The following is a 21,783-nucleotide window of genomic DNA, read 5'->3' on the forward strand; positions in this document are numbered from 1 at the left end:
ACGTTTCACATCCAGTTTGGCATAAACGTACATAGCAAGTCACCAACCATGTCACAGTGCTTGAAAGGTCAGCAGGAAAACAGACTTCTATATGTTAAGTAGCGGATCAAAACAATTATTCAATGAATACAGATTTTCAAAAGCAACAGACTCCCCACACACCATAGAATAGGCTGGGATACTCACAATTCCAAGAGCTGATCTGCCTGCTGGATGCTGGTTGTCACCCTGGTTCTGATCCAATTTAATGGTGGTCATTGTTTGAGGCATCTCATCATCCCCTGGCATTGCATGCATGGCCTTTATCAAAATGGGGGAATTCTGAAGTGTTTTTCCAGTCTCTTTTCAAAAGCTCTGAGTCACCAAAATTCTTCAGTTATCATTAGAGCTATTGAGTCATGTTTCCTGGCAACCACCAGAAGTAGTCCTTCTAGCCAATCACCTATCACAAATCATCTTCAAGAGGCTTTTTAACATACCTCACTGGTCTATGGATACAACTACAAAAGCAGGCGCAGCTAAACCTCCTCAAATAATAGGTAAATTTAACAAAACGAGTTGCAATGACACATTGCCTTTCACAGACTCTGAAGCCCCTAAGTGTGTTACAGTGTATACAGCACTTCTGCAGCACTGCCACACTAAAGGCTACAGCAACCAATTTGCACACATCAAGCTCACCCATGCAGAATATTTGTACTATTGAGGAAGTTAAATTTTGAACAGGAAAACTCCACTACGATAATTTGAAATAGTTTCATGTGCTATTTTGCATCTGCCCCAGGAGAGGACAAGGACTCTGATCACTACCCTATCCAAAGGAGGAGACTTGAGACAGTGCACTCATTGCCCATACTGCTGTACCGGAGTGCAAGTCTAGATCTTTGTGTTCAATTCTATAGAAGATGCTCAGGCCCTTCAAACTGGAATTGCACTGTACTGTAGCTCTAGCAAAAGCTACCTATTGATTAGAAACTCTGGAGAGGCTGCTGCTTATTTGCTTATTATGATTATTAATGATAATTGAGCATTGAGCTACATTTTAAGCAGTAATAAGAAATAAGAGTCCTGATTCTCCAACTGAATGGCTTGAGAACAATGGCACACAGGCTTACTCACTTGCCCTGTGAAGGCAGTCAACGTAACACAATCAAAGGTAGCTATGCATGACATTTATATAGTATGCTTAATCTTTACTCAGCACCACACCAGCAATTAAAACATCGTGAGTGGAGTCATCATGTGATCCGTCCTACTAGTGGTAGATGTTGTGAAGGAACATAGCAAGATTATGACCTGCTGGATAGAGCTGGCTGGTGGTTGGTAGCCAGTGGTCCTTGCTTTGAGCCATGCACTGATGCTAGCAATGCAGTTTGGGCAGAGGAAAACTGACCTTGAGCGCTTTTGCAAGGTTATTAAGTTCTACACTGGATCCGGGTTGGGCCTTTATTTGTGGCTTTCATTTCTTCCCAACTGATGGATTCCAGCAACCCAACTGGCAGGTGTTTCTGTTCCCCTAGTTCATTGACCATCTCGATATCTCAAACACAGTTTAAACATGGACTCAGGCCATGCCACTGTTGATCTTACAGTCTGGTGACCAAGATGTGGATGACTTCCACTAACATTTTCAGCCGTCAGCCACCTCCCCTTTAAGTGTTGGCCAGGGTTCCATTTTTTTTTCTGCTTAGCTACAACTGCCAATTACACCTAAAAATAGCATCACCACTATGACCAGCAATGGCAGAGTTACTATAGCTCTGGCCAGTACTCCACAGTATTGAAGTTGCAGCAGGAACGTGACATCTCAGATAAATCTAGGACTTACAATGTTGGAGTCTCATTAACATCACCAGTTTTTACAAATTGTACACAAATTGCAACATCTAATAGAGTACACATGACTAGACTGTAAGACATCTTTTATCCCAGTGATATAAGCATCTTGCACTTTCTTCTTGCTTGATAAAGAGCCAGTCTAGCTTGTCATGGGCTTTGCAGTTTGTTTAACTACCTGCACTGCATTCCACTGTAATTTTTTTTGCTATATTCTGTGATATACTAGATCAATATACTTATGTTTGAAATTATCTGTCAACATGGCATGCAAAACAAAGTTTTTCACTGTGCCTTTTGTACGTGTGATAATAACAAAACAATTGCCATCTCCTGTACACATCTTCATGTGTCCTCATACTTTGACGATCCCTTTAAGTCACGGTCACCTTCTCTTTCCAAGAATCCTCATCACACAATGTACACAGAGTCCCAACTGCACTACGGATGCAATTGGTTGGTCATGGTCCAGAACGTTGCACAAAAACTAGATTTTCTGACTGGCACTTCAGGCACTTTCCGAGGAGCAGACTTGCGCTGTAGAAATTAAACCATCTTCAGATGATTAATGGACCTTCCAGAATGACTCTGCATGAAAATGAATTGTCACCTTAGTGTTTGTGCAAGCTTGCCAACTACTAACTGCTTCAATTTATAGTCCCCTTCCAATAGAAGAGAGAGAATTTCAAAAGGCAATTAACTGAACTTGCTTCACTGGTCTTATTCATGTCAGTAAATGTCTCATGAAAATATGATCCTAAACAGCAATTATGAGTCTGAAGTGAGGATGTTGGTCCTGGCTGGCACAATGACTGGGAAGGAACATTTATGCCTCTGAGACCTGATGTTGAATTCAATTCAGCCAGTTATGAAAGCTTTCCTTTGCTTGACATGTTTCTTGTAAAATTCAAACATATTTAGAAGTACCAATCCTTTTTTTTAATGATACATCCCCTGCAGCTCTCAACTTGATGCATTAATTAGCAACAGACCGGTATTCCTTCTTCCGGAGGTCTGGTGTGCTGAATGCAAATATAAATGACATGTTCTTTGAAAGAGGGTGTAAAAGCCAGAGATGAGGAATATTGCTTAAACAACAAATTTATTTTGTCTGTACTGCAATGAAAAAAGGAACTTGATGCAGATACTAAACCATTGATATTACAACTTGGCATATCAGGGAAAAAAGCACAATTGCATTGCTCCAAAATCCCTTCATCATTTTCACAGCGGTGTTAGCCAGTTAAAATGTACTTTAACTCCTTTGTTAAGATGTTATAGAGATAAACATGTGATGGGTGTTTGTGCTGTTACACTCTGAAATATCCCATCCTCTGCTTGTGACATCCAATTATAAACAGATCCCATCCTCCAGCAGCCCATCCACCTGTTCACTTACTCAATTGCCTTCAGTTCCAAATATCAATTATATTGCACCGAAATCTACTCAGATGCAAGATTCAGCACACAACCATCTTGCTTCATTTCACAGGGGCTATGAAAATCTTGTCTCACTAAGTCTACTCAACTCACCCTTTATTCTGTCTGACCCCATAACTGTAGCCATTTCCCCAACCACTATCAATCATTTTGCAGTAACTGCTTCCTGACCACCATCCACTTCTTTGACCATCACTGGACACCCCCCAGACACTAACTCCTCCCCCCTTAACAGCATCAAATCCCCGCCCAACTGTCAAGACCCCTGATGGTTACTGGACTCTCCAATCTCTGTGCAAATTGCATTCCTCCATAATCAGGTCTCTTCTGCAACGGCAATGCTCCCCTGAGCCAAAGAATGCTCTTTGATTAAGCCTGCCTCGGTCACACCATCCACCCTCCCCTCAACCTTCTCATGATCTCCTTTCCAATACGTTACTCCACTCTCACAAGCATCTGTCCTATGACGGAGGTTTCCAGTTGATGGATCTCCAAGTCTACAAGGCTGCTGGCCACACTTAAGGATTCCTGCATTAATCTTCTCTTAATATTACCGAAATCCATTGATCTGACAACATGAGGTACCCATACAACTGCAGAGAACTCATCCCCCGGTTAAAATTCAAGTCATTGGTAGCTGCTACCCTTACCCTTTACCCTTTGTTAAACAAGATGAAAGTGTTCCTTACATCTTTCTTTTCTTCTTCCTCATCCTCTAAAGTTAGAGCCACAAGCTGCTGAGCTCTCTGTTCCATCAGATTCACATACCGAATTGGATTAGACAGGGCTTCAATCACATCTGTAACAGTAAACGAAATTGAACCATAAAAGTTTGCAAGAGTTATAGAAGCCTGGGTAAGAGGCGAGAAGTTTATAGAACTACAATTGAATAAAAAAAAACTTCTAAGTGGATGGCAACATATTTTAAAATACCTTCATATTAATTGTAATTAAAAATATAAATTAGATCTTATTTTGATCAGCAACAATGTTGTTAGGTTTATTCATCACTAGATTCAGCTGAATCAAAGAATAAAGCTGCTTGCTTTTACCTGCAAAGGTATCAGGGACATAATCTTTAACCTCAATATAGACAAAGATTGCAGGGAGCATCAGTGGCACATTCCGTTCATTCCTCAGGCAGATATAGCGGTAACCTAAAACATTTCAGACACCCAGCATCACAGAGAGGAATTGGTAAACTGGTAGCAGAAGAAACATAGAAACATAGAAAACCTACAGCACAATACAGGCCCTTCGGCCCACGATGCTGTGCTGAACATGTACTTACTTTAGAAATTACCTAGGGTTACCCATACCCCTTTATTTTTCTAAGCTCCATGTACCTATACGGGCGTCTCTTAAAAGACCCTCTCATATTAGCCTTCACCATCATTGCCGGCAGCCTGTTCCACACACTCATCACCCTCTGCATAAAAACTTAGCCCTGACATCTCCATTGTACCTACTTCCAAGCACTTTAAAACTGTGCCCTCTCGTGTTAGCCATTTCATCCCTGGGAAAAAGCCTCTGACAATCTATATGATCAATGTCCCTCACTATCTTATACACCTCTATCAGATCACCTCTTATCCTCCGTCGCTCCAAGGAGAAAAGGCCAAGTTCACTCAACCTATTCTCATAAGGCACGCTCCCCAATTCAGGTAACACCCTTGTAAATCTCCTCTGCACCCTTTCTATGGTTTTCACATCCTTCTTGTAGTGAGGTGACCAGAACTGGGCACAGTACTCCAAGTGGGGCCTGACCAGGGTCCTATATAGCTGCAACATTACCTCTCGGCTCTTGAACTCAATCCCACTGTTGATGAAGGCCAATACACCGTATGCCTTCTTAACCACACAGTCAACCTGCACAGCAGCTTTGAATGTCTTACGAACTCGGACCCCAAAATCCCTCTGATCCTTCACATCACCAACAGTATGGATGATCACAGAAGTTAGCAATAAACACAGGAATGGAAACGTGCACTGTTCTTACCTGGACGAATAGCTTGTACGGGCAGTATTCTGTGCCCTATAAATTTACCTCCTTCTTCATAGACAGCAATTCTCAAGGAAGATAATGATGGCAGCACAACCTGAGGAAGTAAAAACACATGTCAGGACAGCATTGTAAATTAATAAGATATCTGAAACTATGTCAAATCAAATTTATAAAAGTTTGGTGTTTTTTGTTAAAAATATTTCCAAAAGCACATTGGACTATATTCTAATTTATCCCTCAATATTCACACCATTACACCTCGTTTTCTAAAGAGGCCATGAATTTCCACAAGGTGAATGCCACAGCCGTGGGGAGGACATACGAGCTGTTTACCTTTAAGCAGTACGCACTGCCAGGCATTTTCAGTGGGTGCCCAGCAAATGCGGAGACCTTGTCATCGTGTACTACTTGCTGCACAATCCTGCAAACTGAAGAGGAAGAGCAGGAAGGAAGCGTGGAGCCCAGGGGCAATGAGGCAGGGCTTGAAGAACAGAAGGAGCAAGAGACTAAGCGGAAGGGGACTTCCATCAAGAGAATGTGTCTGCAAACAGACAGATGAAGGAGAGAAGCTTTGCTGGAAATGTCCAAATACGATTCCCTGAGAAACAGCTACTTCTCCTAAGGAGCCTGGAAGTTCACAGAACCAATTTCAGTCAAGTGACCCTCTCACATTCTAGCTTCTACCACTGACAGTGAGGCAGTGGCGGCTCTACTCTCTGCACCACTGTGCTGCGCTGAATTAATTACACAAATTAAGACGGGGTGAGAGGGTAAAGGGCAGGAGTGGACAATGGGTAGCAGTCTTACTGCCCACTGAATAATTATCCAGCTTCCATTTTTAACAGAAGTATTAAATAACCTGTTAAAGAAATTAAACACATGCATGATAATTAGCAAACAATTCCACAGCAGCAGGTCTCTGTGGCACCAGGTGATGCAGTGAGGTTTATAAAATTGTGAGTGATATAGACAGAGTTTCTTTTTTTTTTGCCCATGCTGGGGTGTTGAGAACTAGCAGGGTCTAGTTGAAGGTGAGACCAGTGAAATTTAAAAGAAGTCTGAAGGGTAAGCTTTTCACACAGAGGGTGGTGGTGTTTACCTGGAGGGAGCTACTAGAGGAGGTGGTAAGGGCAGATACAATAACAATATTTAAAAGCCATCTGGATGGGTATTTGGAAAGGCAGAGAGGGATGTGGGCCTAACACGGGCAAATAGGATTAGTGCACATAGCCATCATGGACAAAGTGGGAGGAAAAGGCTGTATTTTGATTTATTTAGCAATACAGCACATTGACAGGCTCTCCCAGCTCAACGAGTTGGCACCATCCAATTACACCCATGTGATAATCTAACCTGCTAGCCCCTTCATCTGGGGAATGTGGGAGGAAACCAGAGCAACTGGAGGAAATCCATGTAGTTACAGGAAGAAGATATAATCGCCTTGGAGACAGAGGCGGAATTGATCCTGGGTCGCTGGAGCTGTAAGCATATTACGCTAACCACTCTGCTACCCTGCTGCCTGTAGTCTTTTATCATGATCCTGTATGATCCCACAAATCTTTTATAAAAGCAAGCAAGTATCAAAAGGCACTATTAAATGAAAAATTGACACTGAGGCACACGGGAGATTTCTGGAGAGGCAACAAATATTTTGGATAGTTCTGAAAGAAGAAGGAAAAGGAACCAGGAACTACCAAGGGCTGGTGAAGGAATTGCTGAATTTATGGCAACATCCCCTCCAATTTTTTTTTACGTCTGCGCAGACCACATTGCTCTGAGCAGGATGTTTTTACACAGCCTGAAAACTGTGGAGCACTTTAAATGTTTTTTTAATGAATACTATGAACATTTTGAATGAAAATCACATACTTTTCATTTTATTTATTAATTGGTGTATAATGAAAAGCAGTACAACAAAGAAAATCATTCGCATTCCGTAAACTTTTTTGAGCTGCACCCAATTCCAGTTGTGCAGCAACAAAGGCTATGAATGCGGGAGCGTTTCATTTACCGGAGCAGTTCAGGGACAACACAGCTGCAAGGACTGCATTTAAAATAGCAGGTGTAAGGAGGGGAGTGAAGAGATCTCGAAGGGGGTTTGGGAGATCACAGACAGAACAAAGGGGAAGAGGACATTGACTACTTTGAAATAATGATAAGAATCTTAAAATCTGGGCATTATTTAATTGACAGCTAATGGAGATGCAAAGCCATGAGAACAAGCTGATAGGGTGGATGGGATATGGTGCAAGTTCAATCTTGGACACCGACTTTTGGATGATTTCAAGTTCATGGGGTGTGAAAGACAGTAAAACAGCCAAGACAGTTTTGGGAATAAAGAGTTACAGACATTGGCACACAAATTAATTGAAGTCGAGTCAATTGGTCAGCTATGTTCTGGCTCAACAACCTGAAACAAATGCCTGCACAGCTCTTGTGCAATTGAACTCTCAATCAAGTCACTGAATTAACTTTGACAAAGTGCTGCGTCCTTCTCTGGTCTATGGAGGACAGACAGAACTAATGTAAAACAGAAGCAGGAAGGTATGAAACTCCTCACAAGATCATAGGGTAAGTTCCGATGAAAGGTTAATTCTGTTTTTTTTTCCTCCATGATTATTGCCTTCACACTGTTTCTGTTTCAGATACCTGACTTCCGCCAATTAAACAATTCCAAGAAATTAGCACGGTGGATGACTGGGGCTAAAGTGCAAACCCAAAACAACCAAGCTCAAGTGATTGACCATTATGAGTATGATGTGCATTGCGAGTCTGTGTTTGGATCTTCAGTGCTTGGGCTCCTCGTATCACAAATTCCAGAAACACAAGTTTTTAGAAATCTTCCCCCAACCAGTTATGTCTGTAATATCGCCAGTACATGGGAAGATGTTTATAAAAAGCTATCAGGAATTTAAATTATTTGCTTTTTGGCCTGCATCTTCTAGATTAATTTATACTTATTTTGTATAACTGGATGTTTGTTTTAGATTACAGACATTTTTTGCTTCCATTCTAAAACCTGGTACCAGTCTTTCTCAGTAGAAATTCCTTCATATTCCTTTATATTAGGGAGGAATTGGGGTTGTGAAGCTGCAGGAAAATAACTCTGATTACAACCCAGAAATGATATATACAGCACTTAGAGGCTTTTCTCTCATTCAATACCATTCCCAAAACCTTCCACCTGATTTTCATGATCCAACAAGTCCTCTAACCTACTGTGTAATTCTCAGAAGGCTCTGCTGGCAATGCATTCAAATGTCTGCCTATGAGGTGCACTTACTGTACAAGCCAGACTTCAATTCCTGCCATGTTCAAACCATCAAGCTTTGTGGTTGACTAAAAGTAAAGCAGTATCGAACCCTGCAACTGGGCAGGAGAAAATAAAATGTGACCTTCCTGCCTTCATAGCGTTGGTGTTGCTCAGGAACAAGACTTTTTTCATAAAACCGAAAGAGTAAGTACTTGTCTCTGGCTGCATTTGCTAATTGTGCAGCATCAGAACGTATAGAACACGTAGTGTGCATGTATGTGTGTGTGTACATGTTCTGGAAATGGAAATGAACAATGAGAAATTACACAAGTAACATAATTCCCTCAAATGTACTCAGAAATGATGGCACCATAGCCAAGGTAAATATTAAAATAGGTCTGCAAGTTCCTGCCACTTATTACAATCATTCAGTTTATTGGCTTCATATTATTCTTGAATCCCCTCCATTTCCTAATAGCCCATATTGTAACTGTGGTATGCTACAAGGATTGCTACAATGATCCACTGATATGTAAGGGCTGAATTACTTCACACGCAATGAGTCAGATATTGAACGTGGAGGTGTATATGCCTTGGGTTGATGAATTCTGCTTTTGTCTCTGATCACAAAGAAAAAGACTGTAAAACTTACTTGCCTTGGATGCTAAAGTACAAACCTTTTTAAACACAATAGGGTCATCTTCCCAGACTGGATTCACTGCATTTTGTGAAGTTTTTGTTTTGAAAGCTTTTCGTCTTGTGTCCACAGGTAAACCAAACATATCAATCTCCACATAAGTCCCAACTTTCTTATCAGAAAGAAACTGACCAGAGATAACCTGTAAAAAAATACATCAAACAGGTAGACTTGAGGCTTAGCTGAATGACCAAAGGGATTAACTTTAGGAGGGCTTCAAATATCTCAGTTAACATAAACACTACGACACTACAAGCCAAACAAAGAAAAAGAATGCTGCTTCTCACTGTCAGTTACTTTAAGCAGGAAATTATTGCCACGAATAAAAAGATGAGCATTTCTAGAGTACCTTTTAGAACCCTAGGGCCTTATTCCTAATTGAAGACTTTTTTAGTCAGTTCTGTCAAAGAAACATGGCAGTAGATTTGGACAATGCTGGCTTGCACATACAGCAATGTCATAATAAGCAGTTAACAGCTTAAAACATTCCCAGTGAACCCTATAATGAGGGTGCTAGTTGGAGGCAGGAGGCAAGCGCCAATGACGGTGCCACTCTTTTAAGAAGCTGAGGCTCAAGGCAATGGAATGAGCTTTGCAATTTTCCATGGTGGAAAATATGACGCATGGAATCAGATTAGAATCTGTGAAGAAAAGATGGTCTTTGGCTGTCTGTTGGATTGGGTCATGAGGTCAACGTATTGAATAGATATGTGCCCTGGAAAGGGAAAAAATGTGTAAGATCTCAAAATCAGTGAAGAGTGGGTGGAAGAGGATTTCAGGCGGGCGTCAGCTTCTTTGTGTGCAGTGGTAGGGCTGGCCTTAAAGAATCATCGAGTCACAATTGTACAACAAAGTTCAGGCCCTTTGGCCCACCATAGCTAGACCGAATTTTTACCCATCTGCATTCATCCCATTTGCCTGCATTCAGTCAGTATCTTTCTATGCTTTGCCAATTTAAGTGTCTGTCTAATGTCTCATGAACATAGCGATTGTATCTGAGTATACCACCTTATCTGGTAAAGAATTCCACATATCAACCACTCTTTGTGTAAAAAACACTTTCTCCTCAAATCTCCTTTAAAACTCCTTCCTTTCACTTTATTCTTAAGCCTTCTTACTTATGATATCCTAGCCATGGGAAGAAGACCCTTACTGTCTATCCGACCAATACCTCTTATAATTTATATACCTATATCAAGTTACCTCATCTTTTTTCATCCAGGGAAACTAAGTCCCACTACTTCCCATAACCAGTGTCTCCAATCTTGACAACATCCTAACAAATCTCCTCTGTACTCTCTGCAGCACAATCATTTCTTCCTATAGTGTGACGACCGGACTGCACACTGTACTCCAAGTATAGTGAAACCAGTGTGTTGTTAATTTGCAACACGACTTCCAAACTCTTACATTTCAAGTTGCAGCCCATGAAGGCAAGTGTGTCATGCTCCTTATTCACCATCCTATCTATCCTCGTTGACACTTTCGGGAACTATGGACTTGAACCCTTAAGTCCTTCTGTTCATTAACCTTCCTTAGAGTTCTACCATTTATATCCTACCCTATTCAACTTCCCAAAATGCACCACCTCTACTTGGGTCAAGATTTCATCCTCTCAAGATTTGCTTCCTTCTCATGTGCAAACAGAAGGCACAAATTACAAGAGACTCGTTTAGTGATTGTTTCAAATAACTCTCCCCATGCTTTGAGGAAAAGGTACTAACAGGTGTTGAAAAACTTTAGGGTTAATTAATCAGAATGTTTGTTAGCTCACATTTATACGATTAAGCTAAACTGGAGTAAAACCCATACTAACGTAAATCTACGAACGATTTCAAGACAGATTGGTAGAATTAATGGCAGTATAATTGCAGAATGAAGTTTAGATTCATAAAATAAACAGTTGTACTCGGATACACAGAGTGTACAGATGGGCAGAGCAAGATCAAGTCTGTGATTCAGCAGTCTGTCCACCTACAGATCTTATATGTGTAAAATGGACCAGCATTTTGCTGGCACCTATATGCCACTTGTCAAATGTTAATTACGTTTACATTAACATTAAAAACACCTTTATAAATCACAGTCAGAGATTAGAGTTCCGCACCTTCACCGACAGGGTGTTGGCCACGATCCCGTCAACTGTTGTCTCAGTAAAAGGATCGAAGTGCTTGTCTGTTCGTCTCATGAATTCCGGCTTTAGGCGGAAGCCACTCTTCCCATTGTGTTCAAACATCCCCATGTTCAGTTGCATAGGCAGGTCTGCATAAATCATTCAGGATAAAAAAATCCATTGACACTTAATAACTTTATGATTTTCCCCTTCTGCATGTGCGTGGTATGCTATTCAATGCAAAAAGTTTTTAAAAAGCGAAAGAAAACTTAGCTTTGGACTTTTGTCATTGTAGGAGTTGTGACCCATTAAATTGTTGTTATGACAGAAAAAAGTATAATCAAGTTATAAGAACATAAAATAGAACCAACAATAGACCATTCAGCCCATCATGCCTGCTCTGGTATCCCATGGCTGAGCTTTTGTCTCAGTGCTACTGTTGTGCACTTATCCAGATCCCATTATTAATATCATATCTAAAATTATTATGACCCTATCATTTTTTCCATTCTTCTTCTGAAGGTAGTGTTTCACTGGGTCAATTTCCAGAAGAAACAGCCTAAATAACCACCACGTGGTGGTCTTGATGGTTTTGATATCATCAAACAACAGTTCTCACTGCATGCGTGTGTGTGTGTGTGTGTGTGTGTGTGTGTGCGCGTGCGCGCCTGTGTGTGTAGCACACTTCACAAAGATGGCAAATCAGTAACATTCAGAAATAGACCTGACATTATTTCAACGGTTTTGAATATAGATCTACAACCTCATCCCATTACTGCTATCTTTGGATTACCAATGATCGATTAAAATCATTTAACCTCTTCAGCACGTAGGATGATTGCATTTCTTACTTTAATGGCTAGAAGATCCATTTTGCTGAATTGGAAAGAGATTAACCCTCCTACTGTATTTCATTGGTTTTCACAAACTATGGTGTGTTTGAATTTGGAAAAAATTAGAAGTGTGGTTTATGACCCTTCCATTAAATTTGAAAAAACAGAGGCCATTCATTCAGCATTTTCATTTGATGTAATTTGACCATTTCCAAACTTATTTTACTTCTCTGTAATGTTGGTTGAGAGGAAGGGAGTCGTTGACACTAAGATTTTCTTCTTTCCCATTTTTAAGTTGTTAGAATTGCCCAAGTCTTTTAGTTTAGTTGACTAATTCTGTTTAGTTTAGTTTTTTTTTGGGATGAGGTTTGTTTTTTTTTTCTATTTTTTTTTCATGATTTTTCTTCAGTTTTTTTTTGCTTTGTATTATTCATTATTATCCTACACGATTGGGAGCTTTGTCAATTTATACTATTTGGTCTTACAATTACTTATTTTGAGTGTAACAATGTATCTCCTACTATTTGTATTATTATTATGTTATGTTTTCATTCTATGAAATTAATAAAAAGATTGAAAAAGAAAGAAAGGAATAGACCATCCTGCTTCTAATCATCTTGCAGCACTAAGGCCTCCTCTGATGAGCTTAACCGTGGTCACCATAAAACAACATGGTTTGTGTGGAATCAATTGCCTGAAAGAATGGGGCAGCACAGTTTCAGCTTCAGTCAGCTGCATTCAAACGTGACACACAGTGGTATTTGTACATTTCCCCCATTGTTTCCTGGACTTCCCCTGCACGCTCCAGTTCCCTCTCACATCCCAAAGGTGTGCAGGTCGGTCGGATCACTGTTAATCACCCCTCGTGGGCAGGTGAGTGGTAGAATCAGAGGGGCGTTGATGAGAAATGTGGGAAAATAAAAATAAATCAGTGTAAGAATTGGCCTAAATGGGAATGGCGTTGGCATGAACGTGAGGAGCTGAAGGATCTGCTGACACGCCGTGTGAATCCAATGATGGTGAACTCCGATTCCCTAAAAAGAATATTTACAACATACAGGGAAAAATAGCAGTGTTAGAGCTAATTGGTTATATCCTTCTTTCAACCAGTACAATTATAATGAATTGCCCGTCCCCCTTTTGTGCAACTCCGTCACTGAAGCTGGCTCCACCACGGTAGCTCTGTGAAACATCAGTCTGGGGTGTGATCAATCGTCACCTGCAGAAAAATGAATAGCGAAGGCAATCCAGCAGTGATATACAAATCATGTTTAACAAATTCGACCAAATGTCTTGATGAGGCTGCGGACAGTTGATGTGGTGTATACAGACTGCAGGAAGGCTCTTGGCAGGCTTATCCACAATGTTGAAGTTCATGGCATAAGAGGGAGGGCCAGAGTGGATGCAATGGGCCAAATGACTTTCCACTGTGCTGCAGCCATTCTACAACTTCTCTTTCACAGAGTCATGTTGCCTTCCCTGTTTTGACACTTCTCCATGAACATTTTCAAGTATTTTCCCAATACGAATGTTAAGCCAATTGGCCATTAGTTTCCTGCTTTCTGTCAGCATTTTAAAATAAAGGATTTAAATTGTCTATTTTTCAATCTAATGGAACCTACTCCAAATCTGATGATTTTTGCAAATTAAAGCCAGTACATCAATTAGCTCACCAGCCAGTTCCATTATGACCAGAGGACATCAGCAACAATTTATTACAATGCTGTTCTTTTCTTAAGTTCCCTGTGCACAATTTATAACAATTTCTGGGATGTTACCTATTCCCTCTGTAATAAGGATGAGGACAACGTACCAGTTTAATTCATCTGTAATCTCTTTATTTACCATTTGTAATTCCCGAGACTCACTTCCTGTAGGATCATCATTCTGTCCTTATCTTAATTATCAATGGAAACTCTTACCATCTGTTTTTACCTTTTATTGATTTCCAGCCTCAGAAACGACTCCATCTCTGTTGTTTCATTTCTAAAGCACATCACTGGAGTCACTGAGTATTAGAAAAGCCTTTTGCCCATCTAGGCTGTGCCAAACAAATTAACCTGCCTACTCCAATCATCCTGCACTGGTACTATAGTCCTCTATACCCCTACCATCCGTGTACCTACCCAGACTTCTCTTAAAAGTTGAAATCAAGCTTGTATGAACCACTTGTGCTGGCAGCTTATTCCATGCTCTCCTGATCCTCTGAATGAAGTTTCCCCTCATGTTCTCCTTAAACTTTTCACCTTTCACCCTTAACCCATGACCTCTAGTTGTCGCATCCAACTTCAGTGGAAAAACACTATTTGCATTTACCCTATCTATACCCTCATAATTTTCAATTCTTCCCTCAACCTTCTACGTTCCAAGGAATAAAATCCTAAGCTATTCAATCTTTCCGTATAACTCTGGTCTGCCAGTCCCAGCAACATACTTGTAAATTTTCTTTCAACCGTATTTACATCTTTCCTGTAGGTAGCTGACCAAAACTGCACACAATACTCCAAATTAAGCCTAATCAATGTCTTTTACAACTTCAATGTAACATCCCATCTCCTGTACTGAATACTTTGATTTATGAAGGCCAATGAGCCAAAAGATTTCTTTATTGGTAGGATGATAGGATGCAAAACTGTGTTGAGAAGTGGCAGATGGAGTTCAACCCAGCTAAGTGTGAGGTGGGTCAAATATGACGACAGAGTATAGTATTAATGGTAAGACTCTTGGCAGAGTGGAGGATCAGAGGGATCTTGGGGTCTGAGTTCATAGGACACTCAAAGCTGCTACGCAGGTTGACTCTGTGGTTAAGAAGGCATACGGTGCATTGGCCTTCATCAATCATGGGATTGAGTTTAAGAGCTGAGAGGTAATGTTACAGCTACATAGAACCCTGGTCAGACCCCACTTGGAGTACTGTGCTCAATTCTGGTCGCCTCACCACAGGAAGGATGTGGAAACCATAGAAAGGGTGCAGAGGAGATTTACAAGAATGTTGCCTGGATTGGGGAGCATACCTTATGAGAATAGATTGAGTGAACTCTGCCTTTTCCCTTGGAGCGATGGAGGATGAGTGGTGACCTGATAGGGATGTATACGATGATGAGAGGCATTGATTGTGTGGATAGTCAGAGGCTTTTTCCTCCTCTAGCATGAGAGAGCATAGTTTTAAGGTGCTTGGAAGGAGGTACAGAGGAGATGTCAGGGGTAAGTTTTTTTACGCAGAGAGTGGTGAGTACGTGGAATGGGCTGCCGGCAACAGTGGTGGAGGCAGATACAATAGGGTCTTTTAAGAGACTTCTGGATAGGTACATGGAGCTTAGAAAAATAGAGGGTTATGGGTAATCCGAGGTAATTTCTAAGGTAAGGACATTTTCAGCACAGCTTTGTGGACCGAAGGGCCTGTATTGTATTGTTGGTTTTCTATGCTTCTATGTTTCTACGACCCTATCTACTTGTGACACCTCTTTCAATGAATTATGTACCTGTATTCCCAGATCCCTTCATTCTACAGCATTCCTCAGTGTCCTACCGTTAACCATGTAAGACCTATCCTGGTTGGTCCTATCGAAGTGCAACACCACGCACTGTCTGCATTAAATCCAACCTGCCATTTTTCAGCCATTGTTCGAGTTGGTCCAGAACCCGCTGCAAGCTCTGATAGTCTTCCTTGCTGTCCACTACACTCCAATCTTGGTTTTATCCTCAAATTTGCTGATTCAGTTAAACACACCATTGATATAGATGACAAACAACAAAGGACCCAGCATCGATCCCTGCGGCACTTCACGAGTCACAGGCCTCCAGTCAGAGTGGCAACCATCTACTACCACTCGCTGGCTTCTTCTGTGAAGCCAATGTTTAATCCTATTTACTCCCCATCCTGAATGCCAAGCAACTGAACCTTCTTGACTAACTTCCCATGCAGGACCTTGTCAAATGCCTTACTAAAGTCCATGTAGACAACCTCCACTACCTTGTTTTCATCAACTCTCCTGGTAATTTCCTCAAAAACCTCTGTAAGATTGGTTAGATGTGACCTACCACGCAGAAAGTCATGCTGACTATCCCTAATCAGACCTTGTCTATCCAAAGACTCTAGTCCCTTAGAATATCTTCCAACAACCTTCCGGCAACTGATGTCAGGTTCTCCAGTCTATAATTTCCTGGTTTAATTTTAAACAGCAGAACAATATTAGCTATCATCCAGTCCTCCAGTACCTCACATGTTGCAAAGGATGATTCAAGTATCCCTGCTGGGGCCCAGCAATTTCTACACTTGCCTCCTGCAGGGTCTGAGGGAACACCTTGTCAGGCCCTGTGGATTTATCCATCCTAATTTGCCTCAGGAGAGCAAACACCTCCTCCTCTGTAATCTGTACAGGGTCCATGAAGTTGATGCTGCTTTGTCTGACTTCTATAGACTCTGTGTCCATCTCCTCAGTTAATACCGATGCAAGAAATCTATTTAAGATCTTCCCCATCTCTTTTGGCTCTACACATGGATTACCATTCTGATCTTCCAGAGGACCAATTCTATCCCTTACAATCCTTTTCTTAACATTTCTGTAGGATCCCTTAGGATTCTCCTTCACCTTTTCTGCTAGGGCAATCTCTTGTCTTCTTTTAGCCCTCCTGAGCTCTTTCTTAAGTGTTCTCTTCCATAAGTACTTCTTAACTCCATAAGTACTTCATTTGCTCCTACCTGTCTCTACCTGCTATGCACCTTCTTTTTTCCTTAACCAGGACTTCAATATCTCTTGAAAACCAAGGCTCCCTGAACCTGTTATCTTTAACCTTGATTCCGACAGGCACAAACAAGTCTTGTACTCTCAAAATTTCACTTTTGAAGGTCTCCCACTTACCAAGTACACCTTGCCAGAAAACAGTCTGGCTCAGGAGATGGTGCAGGGGACAGGGTTTCAAGTTCTTGGATCATTGGAACCTTTCCTGGGGAAGGGGTGATCTGTACAAGTGGGACGGGCTGTACCTGAACTGGAGGGGAACCAATATCGTGGGAGGAAGGTTTGCTGACGCTGTTGGGGAGGGTTTAAACTAGATTTGCAGGGTGGTAGGAACCGAAGTGAAGAGGCAGAGGATGGGGTAATTGGCGCACAAGTCGTGACAGCTTGTAGGGAGTTTATGAGGAAGGATAGGCAGATGATAGAGCAAAGAAGCACTCAGCCAGATGGCTCGAGATGTGTCTATCTTAATGCAAGGAATATCATAAGCAAGGTGGATGTAACTTAGAGCATGGATCAATACATGAACTATGATGTTGTGACCATTACAGAGACTTGGATGACTCAGGAGCAGGAATGGCTGCTGATTGTGCTGGGCTTTAGATGCTTCAAAAGGATTGTCTACTGAGTCATTGTGGGTGGAAGTTAGAAACAGGAGGGGGACAATAACTCTACTGGGTGTTTTTAATAGGCCCCTCCCCACCCCAGTAGTAACACAGACATCCAGGAGCAGATTGGGAGGCAGATTCTGGAACGGTGCAATAATAACAGGGTTGTCGTGATGGATTGTTTTAATTTTCCTAATATTGAATGGCATCTCCTTAAGAGCAAGGGGTTTAGATGGGGTGGAGTTTGTTGGGTGTGTTCAGGAAGGTTTCCTGATGCAATATGTAGATGAGCCAACTAGAGGAGAGGCTGTACTTGATCTAGTATTGGGAAATGAACCTGGTCAGGAGTCAGGTCTCTCGGTGGGAGAGCATTTTGGATGTAGTGATCACAACTCTAACTCCTTTACCATAGTACTGGAGAGGGATAGGAGCAGACAATTTGTGAAAACATTTAATGGGAATAGGGGGAAATATTGTGGGCCGAAGGGCCTGTACTGTGCTGTACTATTTTATGTTCTATGTTCTAAATATGATGCTATTAGTCAGGAATCAGGAACTTGGGAACATAAATTGGGAGCAGCTATTCTCAGGGAAATGCATGGCAGAAATGTGGCAAATGTTCAAGGAACATTGCATGGCGTTCTGCATAGGTATGTTCCATTGAGGCACGGAAAGGTGAAAGAATCATGGTGTACAAAGGATGTAGAAAATCTAGTCAAGAGGAGGTAGTGGAGGTACTTGATGAATACCTTGTTTCGGTATTCACCAGTGAAAAGGAGCTTGGCAATTGTGGGGATGACTTACAACAGACTGACATGCTTGAGTGTATAGACATTAAGAAAGAGGATGTGCTGGAGCTTTTGAAAGGTATTAAGTTAGATAAGTTGTGGGGACCGGACAAGATGTACTCCAGGCTACTGTGGAAGCGAGGGAGAAGATTGCTGAGCCTCTGGTGCTGATCTTTGCATCACCAATAGGGATGGGAGAGGTACCAGAGGATAGAAAGGTTGCAAACGTTGCTTCCTTGTTCAAGAAAGGGAGTAGAGATAACCCAGGATATTACAGACCAGTGAGTCTTACTTCAGTGGTGGGCAAGATGTTGGAGAAGATCCTGAAAGGCAGGATTTATGAGCAGTTGGAGAGATATAATCTGATTAGGGATAGTCAGCATGGCTTTGGTAAGGGCAGGTCATGCCTTACGAACCTGATTTAATTACTTGAGGATGTAACAAAACACATTGATGAAGGTAGAGCACTGGATGTAGCACTGGAGGGGGGAGGAGAAGATTGCAGTGCGACGCAGCTCTCCGGTGAAATGATATCGTATTTGTAAGTAGGATGCCGTGCACAATTCTGATTTGATGGAGACACGTGAGAAGGCACAGAGGAACATCTGGAGAAATTTCTGAAGAAATGCCCAGTTCGCTGCCACTGCTACTGTGCGATCGAGAATCTCTGGAGGGAAGGCCCCAAAATCCCCGGCTTTGCCTGCTGCTGGCGACCGAGGCTGGGGTCGAAGCATTCGGCAGAGATGGTGCTCGGTACTCGGTGTCAGAGGGCTGATCGGAGCTCGAAGTTTTCGGAGGACTCAGAGTTGGACTGTGGTCAGGCATGGCAGGGAGAGTTTTCTTCCTTCTCCTGTCTGTGTGAGATGTGTGACTTTCGAGGGACTTTGAACTCTTTTACTGTGCCCATGGCCTGTTCTTCATCAAGTTATGGTATTGTTGCACTGTTGTAACTATACGTTATAATTATGTGGTTTTTGTTAGTTTTTCAGTCTTGGCCTGTCCTGAGTTTCTGTGATATCACACCGGAGGAACATTGTATCATTTCTTAATGCATGCATTACTAAATGACAATAAAAGAGGACTGCGTATCCTCATAATCTAATCTAATATGGATTTCAATAAAGTATTTGATAAGGTTCCCCATGAGAGGCTCATTCAGAAATTAATGAGGCATGGGATCCAAGGATAGCTTGCTATGTGTATCAAGAATTGGCTTGCCCACAGAAGGCAAAGGGTGGTTGTAGATGGTTCATATTTTGCATGTAGGGCAGTGACCAGTGATGTTCCACAGGGATCTGTTCTGGGACCCCTCCTCTTTGTGATTTTTATAAATGACCTGAATGAGGAAGTAGAAGTGTGGATTAGTAAGTATGCTGATGACACAACAGTTGGGGGTGCTATGGAGAGTCTGGAGGATTGTCAGAGGTTACAGCGGGACATTGATAGGATGCAGAACTGGGCTGAGAAGTGGCAGATGGGCTTCAACCCAGATAAGTGTGAAGTGGTTCACTTCGGTCAGTCAAATATGAAAACAGAATATAATATTAATGGTAAGACTCTTGGCAGTGTGAAGGATTAGCAAGATCTTGAGATCTGTGTCCAAAGGACACTCAAAGCTGCTGCACAGGTTGACAGTGTTATTAAGAAGGCATGTGGTGTGTTGGCCTTCATCAACCGTGGGATTGAGTTCAAGAGCTGTGAGGTAATGTTGCAGCTATATAAGACCTTAGTTAGACCCCACTTGGAGTACTGTGTTCAGTCCTAGTCACCTCACTACAGGAAGGATGTGGATTCTGTAGAGGGAGTGTAGAGATTTACAGGGATGTTGCCTGGATTGGAGAGCAGGCCTTATGAGACTAGGTTGAGTGAACTTGGCCTTTTCTCCTTGGAGCGACAGAAGATGAGGTATATTTTTCACACAGTGTGTGAAATGCACTGCCAGCAACGGTGGTAGAGGTGGATACAATAGGGTCTTTGAAGAGACTCTTAGATAGGTACATGGAGCTTAGAAAAAAAATGTTTCTGTGTCAAAAAAAAGTCTGTCCCAAACCACACTTGCCAGAACCTTTCTGATACCATCAAGAATTGGCCTTTCCCTTGACTGGTAATGTCACCCCTTCTCCTTTAATCCCTTCTGCTCTGTTACATCTAAAACAACAGAGCCCCGGAACATTGAAGACTCAATCAAGACTCATTAGTGCCTACGATATCATAATTCCATATGTTGATCCATGCCCTGAGCTCATTTGCCTTTCCTAACAATATTTCTTGCATTGAAATATACACAGCTCAGGACATTAGGCGTACCATGCTCAACCTTTCGATTCCTGACTTTGCCTGAGATCTTAATAATATCTGTCTCAACAACCTCTCCACTATATGTCTGGCACACTGGTCCCCATCCCCCTGCAACTCTGTTTTAACTCTCCCTGCCCCCCCCTCCCCCCACTGTGCAGCACTAGCAAACCTTTCCACAAGGATTTTAGACCTCCTCTAATTCAGGAGCCACTGTCTACTTTGTATGATGCGACCTTCCCTGAAGCCCTCCCTCCTACACCAACTCATTAGTCACGTGTTAAACTGTATAATCTTCCTATTTCCAGTCTCACTAGTATGTGGCATGGGTCGCAATCTGTGATCACAACCCAGGAGGTCCTGCCCTTTACTTCTGCTAAATGTCTTCATTATTGTTAACACTGAACCTTCTACCAGGTACTACATGGAGCCACATGAAGTAGCAGGCCACATGGCTCCTTCAGCCTGCTCTGCAATAAGTTCATGGCTCCATTTCTTTCACATTCATAAACCTCAATTATTCTTAGACACCAACATCTGTCCAATTCAGCCGTGAATGTTCTCAGTACTTTGCACTCACAGCTTGCTGGATTTTAAAGATCCCTCTGTGATAAATTGCTGTTGGTCTGAAACAAGTAACTCACTGTCTCGAGTGTGTGACCTTCTAGTTGCCAGTGCAGGGAAACAAGCCGTGCAGGATCCCTCTTGTCGGAAGCCCTAATAGAAGTTGATACACTCGTCATACTCACCGACAGTCTGGAAGTTCAGAGCCACCAAGTGACAGCCGGCATTCCAGAACACCTGAGGCATGTAGTTGGAGGAATCCACCCGGGTTCCCTTGGGATAAATGCGACTAAGCTGCCGCTTGTTGTATCTGCAGAGTATTTACTCAGGAAGAGTGAACAGAAAATGAAAGACATGTAGATGAAAGTCTAAACAATATTACAAATGTCATCACTATGTGGAGATCTAAGTGAAATTCTGACTGGTTTTTGCACAGGAGGAGGATTATAATATTCAATTGGGTTCCGGAATGATCTATGTCCCAAGTTCTCTCCACTTACTTTTTACTCCGTATGCCTTCGTATCTCCAGCGGTTTCTGCTTGTAACATGTGCTATTTTGGGAATTCTTTTGAGAAAATGTCTTAACATAAAAGGTAAAGTATCTAATTCTG

General features: G+C 41.9%; 1 protein-coding gene across 6 annotated transcripts in view; it reads right to left on the bottom strand.

Moving 5' to 3' along the window:
- plcb1 (phospholipase C beta 1) overlaps positions 1 to 21,783 on the bottom strand; it is a 958,218-nt gene that overhangs the window by 101,053 nt on the left and 835,382 nt on the right. For all 6 annotated transcript variants that reach the window (XM_063056185.1, XM_063056184.1, XM_063056187.1 and 3 more), the window contains 6 exons: positions 21,357 to 21,481; positions 11,339 to 11,493; positions 9,212 to 9,373; positions 5,276 to 5,375; positions 4,329 to 4,433; positions 3,966 to 4,075 (listed from right to left, as the gene is read on the bottom strand). In XM_063056185.1, coding sequence (XP_062912255.1) covers positions 3,966 to 4,075; positions 4,329 to 4,433; positions 5,276 to 5,375; positions 9,212 to 9,373; positions 11,339 to 11,493; positions 21,357 to 21,481 — 757 coding nt within the window. The remainder of the gene's footprint in view (positions 1 to 3,965; positions 4,076 to 4,328; positions 4,434 to 5,275; positions 5,376 to 9,211; positions 9,374 to 11,338; positions 11,494 to 21,356; positions 21,482 to 21,783) is intronic.

This window comes from Mobula hypostoma, chromosome 8 (assembly GCF_963921235.1).
Source record: "Mobula hypostoma chromosome 8, sMobHyp1.1, whole genome shotgun sequence".
In the NCBI taxonomy this organism is placed as follows: Eukaryota; Metazoa; Chordata; class Chondrichthyes; order Myliobatiformes; family Myliobatidae; genus Mobula; species Mobula hypostoma.